Source organism: Daldinia loculata, assembly GCF_022478755.1.
Source record: "Daldinia loculata strain CBS 113971 unplaced genomic scaffold F4817scaffold_9, whole genome shotgun sequence".
Taxonomy (NCBI): Eukaryota; Fungi; Ascomycota; class Sordariomycetes; order Xylariales; family Hypoxylaceae; genus Daldinia; species Daldinia loculata.
This window is the reverse complement of record NW_026054863.1, coordinates 518,537-536,367: the sequence shown is the minus strand read 5'-3', so window position 1 is coordinate 536,367 and position 17,831 is coordinate 518,537. Positions and strand designations below refer to the sequence as shown.

General features: G+C 48.2%; 4 protein-coding genes across 4 annotated transcripts; 2 read left to right on the top strand and 2 right to left on the bottom strand.

Annotated features, from left to right (window-relative positions):
- Positions 1–84: 84 nt before the first annotated feature.
- Positions 85–3,868, bottom strand: F4817DRAFT_302434 (ARM repeat-containing protein). Its single transcript, XM_049299803.1, has 2 exons — positions 3,528–3,868; positions 85–3,467 (listed from the first exon to the last, which is right to left on the bottom strand). The coding sequence occupies exons 1-2, from the start codon at positions 3,693–3,695 to the stop codon at positions 489–491; spliced, it is 3,147 nt and encodes a 1,048-aa protein (XP_049161750.1). The 5' UTR covers positions 3,696–3,868; the 3' UTR covers positions 85–488.
- A 759-nt stretch (positions 3,869–4,627) lies between these two features.
- On the bottom strand, positions 4,628–6,621 carry F4817DRAFT_313322 (uncharacterized protein; the record flags this gene model as incomplete). The annotated part of the gene is made up of 3 exons (XM_049300229.1): positions 4,628–5,216; positions 5,278–5,561; positions 5,680–6,621. 3 exons carry the CDS (start codon positions 6,619–6,621, stop codon positions 4,628–4,630), a joined length of 1,815 nt encoding a protein of 604 aa, XP_049161749.1.
- Positions 6,622–8,563: 1,942 nt separating this feature from the next.
- F4817DRAFT_302332 (Pex12 amino terminal region-domain-containing protein) lies at positions 8,564–10,314 on the top strand. The gene has a single exon (XM_049299800.1). The coding sequence runs from the start codon at positions 8,788–8,790 to the stop codon at positions 10,213–10,215; it is 1,428 nt and encodes a 475-aa protein (XP_049161748.1). The 5' UTR covers positions 8,564–8,787; the 3' UTR covers positions 10,216–10,314.
- Positions 10,315–13,554: 3,240 nt separating this feature from the next.
- Positions 13,555–16,126, top strand: F4817DRAFT_302032 (uncharacterized protein). The gene is made up of 3 exons (XM_049299799.1): positions 13,555–14,296; positions 14,450–15,348; positions 15,410–16,126. The coding sequence occupies exons 1-3, from the start codon at positions 13,871–13,873 to the stop codon at positions 15,972–15,974; spliced, it is 1,890 nt and encodes a 629-aa protein (XP_049161747.1). The 5' UTR covers positions 13,555–13,870; the 3' UTR covers positions 15,975–16,126.
- The last annotated feature ends 1,705 nt before the right edge of the window (positions 16,127–17,831 follow it).

The following is a 17,831-nucleotide window of genomic DNA, read 5'->3' as shown; positions in this document are numbered from 1 at the left end:
TCTACTACTGGCTAATCTTCAACTCATAGACTTAATGGTGTTCGGAAAACTTACGCGGCGCTTTCCTTACCTTGAGGTATTCCTCTTAAACTATTCGGGTACTTGCGGACGGTCCCAACAATCTTCTCCATTAGTAAAACGTATTCACACATCAACGTGGGAACCCATGTTTATCACTATAACGAGCTATCCTTAGTACCTAGGTTAGGTAACTAAACAAGAATCATAGCAAACCAACCCTTGGTATCCGAACACCTCGAAGTTCGTGGTATCTTTTGGTCGTAGTCATATAATAAGCAAAGCCAGACCCCGCTCTCGTCCCCTTGTTTTCCTTAAAGGATGTTGGTATGCTTGTTATAGCATAGACCAACGCGCCAGTCTCTTATATATTCTCCTGCTCCTTATACCTGCCACATTCCCAGACGCATCTTCAATAGGTCCTGCTGCGACTCCATTTCGTCTTGCATCTCTTTTAGGTTTGATACGCACTACGCCTCACCACTAGATACTGCAGCTATTGCTTGGAACCCAGCTAGGACTTCTTTGTCGACGTTAACGGCCCAATTATCCCGGAAAGCTTGCTCTCCGCCAGTTCTCTGTACCAGGTCGTTAAGTTTATCTTTCACAAAGGGAAGAGACTGGACTGTCTTCACTGGGTCGGTCGTAAACAAAGCCCTCTCTCTCACGTCCTTCGCCGTGTCCCATTCAGTGGGTTCCAGCTTGTCAGTGATGACGAGCATATCATTGCCGATAGTAGGTGACTCAGCACTTATGATCTGGACCATGACGCTTGTCCACATTGAAAAATAATCCTGGAGTTTGAGCAGAATAAGGTCCTGCATCGGTTGGTGAAGTTCAAGAAGCCGTGTTAGAGCTAGAAGGTTAAGTTTGTGCCGATTGTTATCAGCTATGCTATCGAATGAACCAAACCACTCGGCGCTGAGCCAATTCCAAACTTGATCTAAGGGGCCAAGTGAGGCAAGCATCTCCACGAACATGGCTGGATCGATGACGGCAATTCGAGATAAGATCACGAAGTACTCTACTAGGATTTGAGAGCCCACACGACTTTGCTTCTTTTTGGGCCCAGATGTTTGGTGGGCTTCAAAGGAGTCATGTATACCTTCGAAGATTGTAGGTAGGAAGCCTACCCCCATCATGTCCTGAACAATTACTTGTAGTCCGGACGTGCCACCTAACTCATGAGATAATCGTATTAACGATTCGGCGTATCGTATGGTGATGCTCACTAGCTCACGGCTCTTCGCACTAAGCGAACTAGAGAGAGCAGCGAGAGCAGGTCGTCTATATCGATCCTCAAGAATGACCTCTGGTGCGAGTAGAACGTAACAGCCGAGAATGCTTGTGTATGTAAAAGCATGGTCATTCTGCTTCGAGAGTTCATTGATGGCAGTTTCAGCCAGACTGGTAAGCCCCGATGATAAGGGAGGCTGGCTTTGGTATAAGATATTGGACCACAGGTCTAGCGCTTCTTCGATGAGGTACAAATATAACTCTGTACCTTCTCTTGTAGCCTCGGATATCAGTGGTAAAATCATAGGTTGATATCTCTGAGATTCTGTTTTCATGGACATCACCACTGCTTGTATGATGGCCAAAACTGATTGCTTCATCATGAAACCCAGGTCACCCGCAGACTCCCAGATGCTGGGTATTGCATTCATTACCATGTCGCCGAAACTAGACACATGTGTTTCCATGCGCTGTATAAGACTCCGCGTTGATTCAAGTATCGCCAACTTGGTCTCGTCAACCTCTGCTTCCTCTAATAGCCTGATGAGCCGCATAAGCACATCAGAAGCATATGGAGAGAACAGATGTCCTTCAAATCCTAATTCATCAAAGATAGTCTTAAATTGTCTCGCAGTCGTAATACGAACAACAATGTCGTTGCATGCATCTTCGGGGTTGAGGAAATGTCGGAATATTTCGTAAACAAGTGGGCGGGCTTCTCCTGATAATTTGACGGGCACCCATTGACTTAAAAGGATGGCAATCCTTCGTCTGATGACTCGGGCTAATGGGCCCGTCTGCTGAGCATCGGCTGCTATCGTCGTCTTTAGCATATTTTCGAAGTCAAACTCTTTGCTAACCAAAGGAGCAGCTAGTCCCATAGCAGTATACACTGCTTCTTTAGTAACGATATCCGCTTGCGGGTTTTGAACCGTACCGAAGTATGATATGAGGGGCTGTAGGAGTAGACGCTTATAGTGTGTGAGGAGATCCAAGAACAACTTCTCCGCGCAAGGCCTCACCTCCCATTCGTAGGCATTACCTTCGGCCTCTTCTTGCTGCTCCCATTCCTGCGGGTCTTCATCCCATGCATCTAGATCCGCCTTGCGAAATATGAAAAAGTGAGTGATTAAGACGTTTGCTATTTGAGTGACAGTTTCATCTTTGAGCAATTCGGCGCCTAGAAATTTGACTGCGTCTTGTTGTTCATCTATGATATCCTTTGAACGATAACGGATTGTCTGCTGGGGAAAGTGGACTATCCTTACACACTGTCTTACTAGAAGCAGACCCTTCAATGCTAGCCTCTCCAAAAGGGGCCCTTCGACTTTAGCCTTGGGCTGTCCTGATCCTGAGGTCTCTTGTCGTATTCCATCCGACTTATTGAACACTTCTGCAAATTTAGCGGTGAGGTCCCAATATGCACGGACAAGATCTAGAGAGTTTGGAAGAGAGGCAAAGCTTGCAGGATGGGCTGTAGCCATCTCATTATGGAGCTTTGTGAATTGCATAAGGTGTTTCCCTAAGAGATCGGCATATCGGGCTATCTTTCGCGAATCACTGTTGATGAAGCTGAGAAATTGTGCAAACTGCACTTGAGAAAAGCTCCAGACTTGTTGGACGCTTTTGTCCTTGTGCGGGTACTCATAACCGACTATCAAGAGGCGGCGGAGACTCTTGATAGCATCAAGGCTATTTTCCATCGCGAGTAAAGCCTCATCTCCGTCTTCATTGTCACGACCGTTGGTTAAAAAAGCTATCCACTGACTAGTCCTATCATGATATATTTCACCAAGGATATATACGAGTTCTGGTGTGATGGACTGAAGCATGGTCTGAGACTTACGCAGACGCGCTGTTCCGAGTTCCTTCACTATTCGCAGAAGTATCATCAAAGCCCCCGAGAGCTCAACCTGGTCGCCATCCTTAGTCGCTCTAAGGAGCTGGGTAAGGTCGTTTAAGGGAGTAGGCCAGGCTGTAGGAAAGTCGGTGCGGACCACTTTCGCAATGACGAGAGCATTGTGTAGAGCAAGCTGTCTATCCCCTTCACTAGTAGTTCCCTGGAAAAGCCTCTCTCGTATTACTTGTTTCGCAGCTGCCGGGATGGCGTTCTGGACACTCTGAAGCCGCCAAAATCGATCGACGCCGTTCTTAAGTTGAATAATTGCCAGAAACCTGACATTTTGGGGCGCACTCTTGTCGAGGAAAATAGACTATTGGAACGAGTGTCGTTAGTGTCAAATAGTCGTGTGCGAAGTGGAAATGATATATACCTGTAAAGTTGGGTAGTATTCTGGGTTAGATTCCCAGGCAGTGAGCTGCTGGCCAGCAGCCTGACGGCGGCTGTTATCATGGGATGATGATGCAGTTTGGAGAGTACGGAGGAGCTCGTGGAAGTTTAGGGGCGTGGCCGCACCCGGAGCCTCTATAGCAAAATTCATTTTGATGGTGTTACGATCTGCGCATGTCGTGTGGTGTATAGAGAGAGCATAGACAGCATTTGTCTTTACGATGGTTATGTGTGTTAGTAGATTGTATGGGATGAAAGTTGAAGTGGGATGAATTGTTAGTTGTTGGTGGGGTAATTTTTTTAGACAGGGACAAGGAGAGAAAGTTCGACGTAGGTACCCACTCCATAAAAGAGCTATAGCTATTGTGGGTACGAGGCAGGTACGCTACGTATTAGGATTCACCGCCGGTGATCGCGTAGTGCAGAAGGCGCAGTGCATACATGTATACGTGACATGTGTTTAAGCATCAACTTACGAACCTTAGATTATGTAGGTAACCTTAACCTTGGAAAGTTCGTATACTAATTACATGTACCTAGAGGTACATTGTAGAGATAGGTACCTAATGTACTAACCTGTATACACTTTAGTGCAATACTTCCAATGAATTAACAAACGAAGCTATCAGTCATTGCTAATTAGATTTCTTGAACGTCATATCTTAGGTACATATGTCTTTCAAGTAGTAAAGTAACAACTTATAAGTAGACTAGTTATACTAAAATAGGGGCAAATAGTTTGCTGAAGGTACAACACGACCAACGCCGGCCGGTGTGTCATTATAATTTGTCGTTATTTTTGGGGATATGGGAAATTTCGTAAAGCCCTACACCTATTGCTCTGATCCTATAGTCTTTCCTGATCCCCACAGGATGCGTATATATTTAAGCCTTAACCCAACATATCCGTTTGGGTCGGGTTGAGCCTCTCTCTCTCCCGGTCGTAACCCCTGAACCGTCATTTTTTCCATCACCAAATTTCCAAGTTCCGGTGCCATGCCATCCAGTTAGAGATAGGCAGGAGAAAAGAAAAAAAACCACGTATCGTCATCTCACCCCTGGTATAAGAGTAGGTATTATCATTTAGGCCTGATATATATCCGTAAGGCTGGGCCAGTTTTCATTTAAAGCCCAACCCTCAACCGGGTAAGGCTGATGATATGGCTCAAATCCAAAGTTAGTAGCTAGAGGTGCCTCACTCAAGAGGGCGCTCGATACCGCAGCCCATGCTTCTGATTCTGTGATCCCCGGCCGCCAGCTCTGACTTATTCTCGGAGTTAGGTATTCTTTCGCGACTGTCTTAACGTCATCTGCGATCTTTCTGGAAAGGGGCCACGTCTCCCCATGTGTTGTGAGTATTTGTACCAGCATGTTAATTCGTTCTCGAAATACGGGGGAGTCCAATCCGAGGAATACACATGCATCGAGGTAGGCTAAAGCCACCCGTAGTGTCCCTATCGCGAATACTGAGCGTAGACACTTCGTAGGGAAAGAATGTCGAAATAAATCGCAATAATGATTAGCGGCTTGGATATCAATCGGGTGAGGATTCCAGCCGAAGCCTTTCACTATTTGCCCCTTACGATCGGGACCCTTGGCAGGACCCAGTGGAAAATAATCTCGTATGTTGAGACCAGTTCTAGGGGAGGCTTGTCTGAGCCAAAGTCGGTTACTGAATTACTTAGACGTCAACAGATGGTCTATGGCAATCCACAATACTAACTAATACTTACACATGTGCTATGGCAACGCCGTGGTAGAGTATTACATCAACTACACCATCTGGATCGACCAAATTCAGTTTCCACTTCGGAACACGCCGTAACCAATCGCATATTCGAGAGTCTGCACGATGGAATATCTCTGGCTTTTTGTCTTCTGGCGCTTCGTTATGTGGGAGGACTAAATCTGTCTGAATCTTACAGATATCAATGAGATAAGCCATTGAAGAAAAGTCGGATTGGCCCAAGCTGACTCGTGACTCATATTGCGATTGGGAGATCGGTTGAGGTATAATCTGGGGAACACGTTAGACACGAATGACGATATGTCTTTGACCTATGGGCTATGTTGAGGGTGAAGCACCAGCTCCCGGCAGTCGGCAGGCTTGGCGACAAGGAAAGGGAAGCACTCACCCCTGATTCGTATTCCCATTCTTCGCATGGCAAATCCACATCGGACTCCACATCTGTAATGGAGAGCGTAGAGCCGACATCGCATAGAGCCCGTTCGGAATCCTGGAAGGTCAAACACCACCATGTTCTTCGATAGCTCTCGGCAAGCACCGAATCGGATGCTGCGTCGGAAAATGTCTTATGGTTCATACCAATATCGACGGCTATCGTGACTGCCCTGTTAGCCCAACCGGCATGGTGTTCGAATTTCATCATCCCGTAAGCAGCAATGCTCAGGATGAGCAGCCCCTGCACTGACTGCACCGTAAAAGGTAGCGACCCACATGCTGCGGAACAAGCGGCTTCTAATAAGTCGTCAGAGGAGACTTGATTTGTGTAAAGCGATCCGCAGAAATTTATGACCAAGAGCAAGAAGTGATAGGCGTCCGGGTCCGATTCGACGTGATTAAAGAAAAATCGTTTAGGGGGGAGACAAGGGTAGCTTGGGTGAAAATGGCTGTAGAATAAGTCGAGTAATAACTCCTTTTCGTTTTGAGGCGAGGTGGACGCCTGCGATTCCGAACTGACGGACCAACCGCTTGGTAAGTCACGAGGAGATCGAACCGACGGCAGGCCTGAAGAAAAGTTTGATGTTGAGAAGAAGTTCCCTGCTGAAGTCGCTGGTGGCTTATCCGATATAAGACTTCTCTTTTTAGGGTCCCGGATGCCTCGTCTCGACTTTGCATAAAAGCACGGCTTGTCTTCTTGTTGGCAGCGATTACAAGCTGGCAGCGTGGCATCGCATTTGACGTGCTTGCTTCGGCATTGAACGCAGGCAAGCGATACGCGTATATTTGCCTTGGACCGATTGGCGGCCTTGGTCTCCGAGCCGTCGGGCGACGAAACCGTGGACCCTTGCCGACTGAGGCTTCCGGCCCTCTCCTCATCCCGACTCATCACCATGAGAGCGTCGGGTGGGGTTACTTAAGCAGAAAATTAGTGAAATTGTGTAAGGATCGCCGCTGAACTTGCCGGTATAAGGTAAATGGATGATCGATCGTGCCCGACGAGAGGATTATGTTTTAAGAAATGCACTAGAATGCACCATAAGCACGGTCGATGAACGGTAGGGTCGATGAGCGGACTTCTCATATATGAGCCGAAACTTGAAAGCAAGCCTCACATTTAGTTCTGACAAAACGATCATCAATGGCCGGGTTCGACGGGCGTTAAATGGGTCCAAATAGCACGTAGCAGCGGGTGATGTATGTACCAGGGTACGGGCGCGTGGTGAGGACCCCGAAGACAACCTGGCCCACGGCACCCCTTGGCCTTTGGGTTGCTGTCATCTGCAAGTTACTGTCAGCCCTGTACCCTAATCCCTAATCCTAATGTACGGAGCGCGGGATGGAAGGGGGAAATAATATTGAAATGCCCGATAGAGTGGTAGTGTTGCACAACGGGGTCATTACCTCCCTGTTGGTCTTCTTCTTCCCCCCTGTCTTTCCTAGGTAAGGTACGGTACTTATGCGATCGTGGCTTTGCTCCGTCCACTCCACGTCCATTCACGTCCTGGGTAAGATGTCTAGCGCGAATTGGGGGCGGTCTGCGCTTTCAAAGTAACAATGCAGCATAGCCATCATCGTCTTCTTTGGTCTGGTCTTCTTTAGTATGCAAGGCATATGTAAGTTTAATTGACTTTGAATCAGAATATCACCAACATAAAATCCTATCCACTGAAAATTACTGAAAATTACTGGAACCATAGACTACCATGGGAAATCAACAAACCCAAACTCTTGCCCTTCTCGGTATGGTGTATTCCTTATTTTGGCCAATAGGATATAACCAGGGTTTTCGTGATAGACCCGGGTAATAGTGGCTACTACATATCTTGAACTGCCCTGACAGCGTGGCTTGCTCGAGGGGTCCGGGCTCTTGAAATACTGGGTCTTCAAACCCCGCGATACAGATGTAGGAACATATGTACCAACCTACCTCATACATGCATCGTAGGAATCAAAGTAACGTCAACTTACATAGTAGACTACCTAGATTAGATCAGGAGGCTCCGCCGTTAAATGAGCCTCCACCGACCGGTAGAGCTTGCCATGTTTACTAATGTACTTCGTAAGGCTACGTTATCTCGCAGACTTCAGCCTCTACAGTTTGGAAGTGGAGTTGTCGAATTATGTCCGCATTCGAATTCACGAGACATAATGTCTAACTCCGGCTTCATACCTAGGAGATAGTTGGTTACTCTATAAGCATTCTGAAGGAATCCCGCTGCTAAGTCTGTGCCGTGAACATACCTTCAGCTTCAGCTTGTCCGGCGAGCTGTTCCTACCTATAGTTCTATTGCATGACGATTACTACATCCTTTTAAATGTTATAAATTGCGAGGCCTTCAAGCTATCAATTAGGATGCCATGATTAAGCGTTCATTTACAAGCCACCAATAAGAAGAGCAAATAAGGGCAATACTTCGCAGGGCATTTACATAGTACATATCTAACTAGTTAACTTAATATATTTAGTAAGTCTTATTCTAAGATCTTACCTATGTTATAATAGATGTTTTTGAATTTAATCATCAGTTATCTTGAATACCGACTTGCTTACATAGCTGGAACCAATAAAATATACGGAAAGGGGTTCCGGTCAACTACCTAAGTAAATATTGATAGGATATATGTAGATACCCGCAGACATCACGCACCTGGTAAACAAATGGAATAGGAGAACAAAGACAAGTTATGTACTGCGCATTATGCATTATATGCCGTTATGTAAGCCGGCATATGCCAGTCGGTAGGACCGAGGGTCAAATGCAAGCCAAGCTTAATCAAACCCAATTCGCGCTATTCCTAACCTCGGCGTACCCCGAAAGTTTACGCTAAAGCAACCCACAACGTCACCACCGCTACCGTAACTGGCCAGCTTCCCCAGAATCGTTCAATCTTCCCGCCATTTTCTAAGCCTCATTAAACGTTACAGATAGTAACAAAGCCACGAAGATCACGACAACAACAACACATACATGCGTTCGAAGTCATGCCATGAATGACGACATCACCATCAATAGAGAATCTTGAATTGTGAGTATCGTACTACCATGTGGCTGCTCAGATGAGCTCTACCAATTTCGCCCAAGCCCAGCAGCGGTTGGCTGCGCGTCGACAGGCTCGCGAACGAGAAGCCCAAGCTCGACTCGACGCTACCCGCCAAGCATCGCGAGCCTGGACTGAAGTGACGCGTTTGCCATATCCATTGAATCGACTTGGAACTTCATCGCTATCAGTATGGGAAGTAATCTCGTCACGCGAAGGCACGAGACCTGCCTTTCGAGTCGGCCAAGTCGACGCTGAATTATTAGACGAAGACCTCGTAACCCAACTACGCGATCAGGTTGGCGAAGCGCTCAAATACTTCGGAGGTACCCTAAAGGACGACTGGTCAGCCGAGATTCTGCTTATTCTTCGTACAATACTTTTCAAACTTACGGTCTGGGATCATGATGCGACCTATGGTGCGGCTCTTCAAAATCTCAAATATACCGACGCGAGACGCGATGGGCTGGTATTAACCCCTCCCAGTAAATGGCAGAAGAGCCTCTATGGTCTTATTACTGTAGGAGGGAAATATGGTTGGACAAAATGGGAGAATTGGTTACTGGACCGAGACAATGGATATGATCAACCCTCGCCGATGGTACGGAGGCTTGGCAAACTCACGTCACGGATCACTACTCTCCATTCGGTAGCTGCCTTCGCCTCGTTCCTCGCCTTCCTCTTGCATGGGAGGTACCGAACAATACTAGACAGGGTACTGAGGATGCGTCTAGCTCCGCCCACCAGTCAAGTTAGTCGTGAAGTTTCTTTCGAGTACCTCAACCGGCAGCTGGTATGGCACGCATTCACCGAGTTCTTACTCTTCGTCCTGCCCTTAGTAGGGATTAATAGATGGCGTAGGTGGCTTGGTCGCACATGGAGGAAGACCAAAGAAATCATCAATATCAGCAAGGAGGGTGATGTCAACGAGAAGCGAGGCGATTTTGCGTTTCTACCCGAACGGACATGTGCCATTTGCTACCAGGATCAAAATTCGGCTGTCTCGGAGACCGAAGTTTTGGCTGCAGCCGCCTCAAGTGGAGTTGTAGGCTCGGCGCAGACGGATATCACGAACCCATATGAGACGATCCCATGCGGCTGCATATATTGCTTTGTATGCATTACAACTAGGTTGGAGCGTGAGGAGGGTGAAGGCTGGGCTTGTCTACGGTGCGGCGATCTAGTAAAAGAATGCAAACCATGGAACGGTGATGTTCTAGAAGAACAACCGAAATCATCAGCACCAGCCACGAAGCGCGTGGGGTTTATCGATGACGAGAAACCCGCCCCCGGCCCCCTAGATGATAACGATGACACCGTTCATGAATTTCAACAACCAACACGAGAGGAACAGCTCGAGTCAGCGGGGTCAGATTCTCCTGAAGATAATGACTCGGAAATATACGAGGAAGAAGAGGCCGGGGTGGAGGAAGGGTTCGACGACTAATCGTCGATTTCTGTGACACATGGAACTTCTGTACGACATAGTTCTACCACACTAGAAGAGCCTACGGTCCAAGCAGCAAGTCGTTAACCGCCTCCAAGCGCTTAACGATGAGCGCTAGTTGAGACACGAAACCCGTATCCTTTCGTCTGGACCTTCGTCTTCGGCGTATGAATGGTTGTCTATCATCATCACGTATCTTAGGAGTCGGAGGTGAGATAGCCTATTGAGTAGCTGTACGCCCAGGGGTCCGGCTCAGTAGGGCTGCAGAACAAGTGGAGAAAAGCGGGAGGCGTATGCGATTCCAAATCGATTGAAGATCTCACGTCCCGTATCGGCGGGCTCAGCATACGCCGCATCTGTCGCACAACAGCACAATCTCATCAACATTTGTCTGTGGAGCCCCATTCAGCCCTATGCTCCCACCTACAGGTCTAGGGCGTACCGACGCCTTGGCGATTTATGTTATTTTTGTTCTCGGGAGATACTATACCCCCTAATCCACCTTAATATTCGGCAGGTTTAGGCGCGAGGTTGCTTACGTATGTGACGTCCTACTGTTATGCCTCCTTTCGTCTGAGGCAAGCCTATTTAGACGACATCAGGGTTGTAATGAACTCTTACTATAGCTACCTACCTATATATAATTTTTCTACCAATCATTGTTCATATCATCTTCCGCTTTCGTTGCCGACCTGCGTGAAGAATATTCATTTTGTCTGATTGGTGATAGGTATGATATCGTATCTTAAGTACGGATTTTATAGGTTCGGTATGCAAGGTAGATTATAGCGTCTTAAATTCCGCCTAAGCATCGGTCGTAATTCCGCTCATCTAGGCGGAAGCTTATCCTTCGTGATCACTCCGCAGATGACAGGGCGTAAGCACCATGATTTTCTTGGGTTCGTCACCCCACGGGTAAGCAAGATTGGGAGATCGGGTCAATAATAGCCCACAGTTAGAAAAGTACCTAAGACAGCAGTGATAAGTCTTTGGGTGCCATTCCTTCGGGTCAGGCTCGGGATAGCGTTGTCAAAACCACCGCTGTTTGCTATGGAATCAAATTTGAGATATGACCCGGGAGACATGTATTGTCAATCTCAAGCTTATGTGGCTCTTCTGCTGACCTACATTATGACTGGACCAATGAATATTCATATAATTACTGTCACACGTATGATCTTGACTACATCTGTAACCTTTTAACTTAGTAGAGACGCTCTTCTCATTGGCGTTCCTGTTAGTTTCGATCATGTTGTGCTAGGTTACATGTTTTCCACTATAATAAGGCTTGTGTAACATAGTAACTATTCACATAGCTTATCTAGGACTTGCAAAGACTTGGTCATGATCGCTTTGCCGTAGGTAGACGCGGTCATTAACCAGGCTAACCAATTACAACTACTTCTTCTAAACAATAAACCCACGTCGATATAAGGCTTCGTCGACCGATGACCAACGTAATGTCGTAGGAGATAGTTTGTACAACCAACGTCGTGAAGAACAGTAGTGGCGTAGTGCCGATCTGGCCTTGGGTCTAAGTTATATTCAGCAGTTGATGACTCGGGGGTCATACTATAGAAGGTATACGACGATTTCCTTACCCTAATTAATGGGTCTCACAAGGTCCACTAGCTCGAGATAAAAAGCCCTATTGGGCTGATACTCTTGTCATTGAGTCTGTAAGATTCTATCACACTCTGTTTGACGTACATACAAGAAAGCCCCCAACTACCAAACAGAGTTACTAACTATAGCTTATAGTTATAGCTTATACCAATGGCGTTTTCGAGTTAAGCCGCAGATATAGAATAATCGCCCCCCAAGAGCACACCGAGAGACGTTGATATGGATTTCCTACAGACTTCTTACTTTTTCTTCACCGAAGCCTCCAATGACTTTCATACACTCTCTTGATTTGCTTCGTGAGCATAATATTATGCATGGTGACATTTACAGCCGTAGTGTCACATCACACACTTTGTGCCTATTCCACCACAATGTATATATACTGATATCTTGACTTTATCGTTATATGTGGTCGAGACCATAGCCACCGATTAGGTAAGTCAACATAGGTAAGGTAGCAACGACGTAATCTCCGTCCGTACATAAAAGCTACCTTGCGCTATCAAAATTTGGAGTACCCAGATCTGTCATATCACATCAACCCAAAGTAAGACCGGAACATAACATCCCTCATCCTAGATGGAGAAACAGAAACAAGTAAGAAGCCATCGTCAAAACTCACATGTATGTAAGACAAAAAATACTACCTATTTAAGCCTACACGTAGTTTCAATGACAATTCCGTCAAGGTACGTATAGATCTAGCGGCTGCTACATAGTACATTATGAGGAAGGCAGAAAAGCGAGGTGCAGGCCGGATTTGCAAAAGCGGAAAACAAAAAAAAGTTAAAAGTTAAAAAAAGGAATTAAGAATATCAATCTCCAAAACGGGCCCCACAGGAGCTTTGTTGCAGGGACAGGGATCCATTATTTTTTATGTATTATTATTGATCGCATGCAATGTAAAATGTATGTATGTACCTATGTAGCCTCATCGTCACGCGCTCCCTCCTTGCAGCAAGCAACAAATCCACATGCACGAAGTTGCACTCCTCTCTCTCTTCCACCTCTTCCACTTCTTCCTATTGTCGTCTCGTTTTCCCTAATGTTCCGGAACCTGTTTTACATACCTAACATATCTTAGGTACGGTACGTAACCTAGTATGTACATAGTATGATATGGTATGGTATGGTATGTATTGATGTATGTCAGTAAGGTCCGTTACATAACGTCCTGCGCCGTCCATCCATCTAGGCATTAGGCCCCCCCCTCCGCCAGGTACACCCTTGCCTCTCTCTCCCTTCCGCCGCTCGCTTCTACACGTGCTGGGGGTGCTGCAACATATACATACCTACACATACGGGTTCCCTGTGGCCGTAGGGAGAAGTGCAGCCTGCGGTAGCGGTAGTAAAAGCAGGGCACATAGGTAGGTAACCAACCACGCAGCGGACGCATAATCCGGCCTGCAGCGTGCCGAGATCACGAGTCCCGAGAGACGACCACCTCACCTCTATACCATACAGTACATAGTGTAATAGCGAGCTCTCCCGCCTCGAGACTTCACACTCGCCTTGGCTCACATAATCGGAATCTGACACTCATCAAAGCGAACAAAAGAGCGGCCCGCCTCGACACCGACATCTCCGGGCTTCTGCCTTATCAACGATCTTTGTACCAGCTCACCACAGCCCACCCGCTCTTCCACCTCTCGCCCAGACATAATCCTCAACCCGCCATGTGCGCCGCCTCCCCTCGAGCTCCAACTCCAATCCTGATTCCAAAGCCACCGCCGCTAGCATAATCCACACCGCAAGTAAGAGCGAGGGAGCGAGCGAGTGAAACTAAAAAAAAAGAAAAAAAAGCCACAAGGATAAAGGGGGGGCCAGGTGGTGGTAAGAGATAGCGAGAGAGGGTTAGGCTCGAAGCAGGGAGGGGTACGACGTAAAGTAAGACGGGGAGAAACAAAGGACGAAAGGGGAATGCACGGCCCGGAACACCACACTCCTAAGCCCAAGCAAGGCTAGCCCATAGTCCAGTCCGACACAACAAACCCCGACCAGACCAGACCGAACCAAACACACCAACCCAATGCCCGAATTCTTCCCCTTCATCCCGGGCACCGAGACCGGCCGCGCCGCACGGCAACACGCAAGCGACTCCTCCCCACTCCTCGGCCGCTTCCGCGCCGTGCCCCGGCAGCCGCAACAGCAACATATCGGGCTCCTGTCTTCCGGCGGCCGCGGCAGCGTGCACGTCGGGTACGGCGCGTTAGTAGTCGGGCCCGAGGACGACGATGACGATGACGAGGCCAGTGATGATGATGACGATAGTAATAATAATAATGATAATCGACGATGTGGGTACACGGCGAGGAGGAAGATGCGCCGGTTTGCGCGGGTCTCCCGCCGGAGTGTCAGGGACTTATGGGTAGCGCCGCGGCAGACGGCCGTCAAGCGCGTGGTTGAGAGTTGGTGGAGTCGCTGGGGGGTTTTGGTATTCTTACCTGCTGCTTTGGTGAGTTTGCGATTTGTGCTGTTCGCTCTATTTTACTGCTCTTCTACTTCACGACGGGGTCTTTTGAAAGAGACATGAACACTAGCAAGGGAGTTCAGGAATAAGCACTACGATTATATGGGCTAACGAGCGTCTGTTATGCGATCCTTCTAGGCGGTAGCATGGTGCGCGATTCCATTCCCGCAGTATTCCTTCGCGCCCGACTCGCACGGCCACACGAGGCCTCATGGCCATCCCGATACCGCACTGGATCCTTCTTCCAAGCACCGAGTGCCTGGTCACGGCAAGGCGCGCGTACAGGTCAACTTTTGGTTCTTCCTCTTCGTCTACTACGGGTTCTACAACCTGACGGCCCTGATCTGGATTACCAAAGTATTCAACCTTTACTCCCTCAATTGGTGGCCGTCCGCTCTCGGCTTCCCTGTGACCATATCACTAATAGCCATCCTCTCGATTGCGGCTCCCATCCCCGTATACCTAATTCGGGAGGCGCGCTTCTTGACGGTTCACAACACGGCCTGGATTAGCTGGACCTTCGTCATCATGGCGATGCCCGTGGCTATCGCCTTCTGCATCCTCATGACGCACGAACGCCATCTAGGGCTGAGGCACTCGCTGAGCGAAACCCAGCGCATATTTACGAGTTCGTGGTGGACTGGGAAGTCGGACACGCTGTCGGTTACCCGAGACTACAACCGGCGCCGGGGGATCAGGGGTAGCGCATTCGATCCGGACGGCGCGCTGCAGATTACGGACCGGCCACGACATGCTATGCCGGCGTTTATGCAAAGACGTAGCTGGTTACCCGCCAGCTTCGTTCGGTTTGTGTGGTTTTGTCTGGCGCTTTTCGTCGGTCTATTAGCCTACCTGATAGGAGAGGCGTATGCCGAGATCTATCTACGGACGTTACCACACAACAGTTTCGAAACGATCGTCTACGTTTACAGCTGGGTCGTGACGGTCCATTTGCTAGATGCGCTTACAGGCTGGATTCTCGGTGCTAGCGAAGGGGAGCGCGTGGGAAGCTATCCCCTGAGCTGGATCTTTAAGCTGTAAGGATTTGTTAAGATGCGCCAGCTTAATCTTGAAGACTCTGCTAACGGATCCAAACAGATACTTCATGTTGACCTACCAAACTTACGTTCGCGCCTTATACGCGCGCCTCCGCTCGCCGTCGCAATTCATCTGGCTTCAAGCACTCTCGTCCGGGTTTCTCATCATCCTTACTCCTCTCACCATGACGCAAACGTATCATCGCATACTATCGATGCTAGGTCTGACCACCCAGTCATATGGCTCCTATCAGAAGATCTGCACTAGAAACGTCTTCATCCGCTTCCTAGCCGAAAACGTGAGCATGCTCACATTCTTGGGGAGCATCTTGGTATTGCACTTCGGAGCCAACAAGGATGTGTATCCGTACTTTGCATTCGATGACCCCGATGAGCTGTACGATTTCGAGCTGACTTTCTACGCGTCCATGATTACTTGGGCTTGCGAGCTGACAGCGGGAATCGTGCTCAGAGGTTTGATTCGATGGATCTTTGGGGTTAACGCTAACGTCGAGGGGAAAATGGACCTAGCAGTGTGGCCGGAGCTGCTACCTACGAGCGTAGCTGTCATGCTGCACGTATTACAGAGCATGTTATTTTCAATCATTCGGTTACAATTTCGGTGACGGGATGGTGGAGGAGGAGTCTTTGGCTAGTTGATGTGGAGAGAGTGGATTGGTGGCCCCAGACGCTTTTTGCAGCTCGGTTAAGCGTGGCCAGCAAATACTGCGCTTCGACGACCAAAGTAAGCGGATCGAACCTTATCGCGGAGAAGGGCACTAAGGGGGGAACTGATGGTGGTCGGTCGACAGGGTTCTTAGTCGCCAGGTCGCGGACAATGTTCCGGGCTGTAGGTGGTCTTGTTTGCTTTCAGTCCTTCTTTATTCCGTTAACATGCAAAGGTGCCCAAGGCGGAGTAGATGATACCCTTTTAGAATCAATATTGCAGAATAGATATCCCCTGGTTGCTAATCAAACCCCTTTATGACCTTACTGTGGCTTGCGCGGAGATGGTGTGTAGCTGTGACGTGGAGCGAAATGACGATGCATAAGTTTCTAATTGTTTTGCACTCTTACAATTGTAGATGGAAGAGCTAAGGGATAGATGCGCACATCCGCGAGGCAGGAAGAACAGCTTGCTAAAGGCTTGTCCACGCCTAGTGTCCATTTGCAGAGACTTTATCTCTGCATCCGGGTGGAGTCACTGATTGGTGGAGAGGTATATAATGCACGAAATACTGCATACCCGGTGTGCCAGTTCTGAAGACGCCGAAAACATCGCGAGGCATTGCGGAGTACTACGCAGCCGGACGAGCGCGAAGATGTTTGGCGACGTTTTAGCTACGTAGTACCATATACTCTAGTATATTGGAGAAGTCGGCAAATACGAACGGGTGTGTAGGTGTGTGTGATATCTGCTTCATGGCCACATCCGAAAAAGCTTCCGGTCGTCTAAACCTATCCGGTTTTCTACCCCAATGTCGGGTCGGCCATTGTACGCACGGCTCCAGCAGGCGGAAATGAGACCATCCATATTAACTAACGTAAGTCTGAATCGGCCGATTGCATCATGTCGTACGCCCATCCGATACAGCGGGGTGGCGTTTGTCAATTATCAAGACCTGCCAGCAGCAAGATCGATTTTCCGGGACGGGAGATGCGACCGCTGCATGTCAAGCAGAGCATAAAGCTATGTACCGGAAGGGTGCACCCAAACTTTATGCTTGGGTAAAAGCCTAGAACACCCCAGGGCTGATGAGTGGACGTGATATGTCGTTTGAGGTGATCGACATATTTGCAGATCCACCAAGAGCGACGTCGCCATTCGACGAGGCTGTAGTCGTCAACACTCAGTTCTCAACTTACCTACCCTGGTAGCCCCTGGTAGCCCCTGGTAGTTTCGGGATGTTCGAACTTCTAAGCTCTTTTCCATTCCCCAGTTTCTGATCTAGCCAAGGTCGGCTTATGGATCTACTACTGTAGACACATCTACCTACCCGGGAGATTGGCGGTGAGCACATGCAACCACTAACATCGCGGTTCAGCTCCCCCGGCATATAGCTCATATACGAATAGAACAACAAGAAAATCGCGGTCAAGATAACTCAACATGCGGGGGGACTAGACATGTGCTGAAACGCTAGGAAGATAGAGAATTCCATGCATACTATGTAGAGGGCGTTGAAGTGAAACCAATGCAAGTCCCATACCCTCGCATATTAATTTGTATACAAGGGTTAAATAAACCCCACGCGGATACTGAAGGTCCAACTAGAACCTCGGAGGGTGGGCTATGGTATCACAGAACGGCACACCGGCCGTGTTGTTTTCAACATGCCGGGTTTCCACAAGGGGTTAGACTATGCTATCGAGATGAGTCAAAAGCAAACGCTCCGATTATAAATGAGCTGAATAGTTTTGCGGCTTAAGAAGCTTTGTAAACCACTGAAGAAATGCGGCTTACCGGCTTACCGGCTTTCCTC

Bases quoted from the DNA above. Each gene is read 5' to 3' on its own strand.
- F4817DRAFT_302434 (XM_049299803.1), bottom strand. From the start codon at position 3,695: ATGAATTTTGCTATAGAGGCTCCGGGTGCGGCCACGCCCCTAAACTTC. The intron at 3,468-3,527 runs GTATATATCATT...TCGTTCCAATAG, and splicing joins AATACTACCCAACTTTACAG to TCTATTTTCCTCGACAAGAG.
- F4817DRAFT_302332 (XM_049299800.1), top strand. From the start codon at position 8,788: ATGAGCTCTACCAATTTCGCCCAAGCCCAGCAGCGGTTGGCTGCGCGT.
- F4817DRAFT_302032 (XM_049299799.1), top strand. From the start codon at position 13,871: ATGCCCGAATTCTTCCCCTTCATCCCGGGCACCGAGACCGGCCGCGCC. The intron at 14,297-14,449 runs GTGAGTTTGCGA...CGATCCTTCTAG, and splicing joins TATTCTTACCTGCTGCTTTG to GCGGTAGCATGGTGCGCGAT. The intron at 15,349-15,409 runs GTAAGGATTTGT...GGATCCAAACAG, and splicing joins CTGAGCTGGATCTTTAAGCT to ATACTTCATGTTGACCTACC.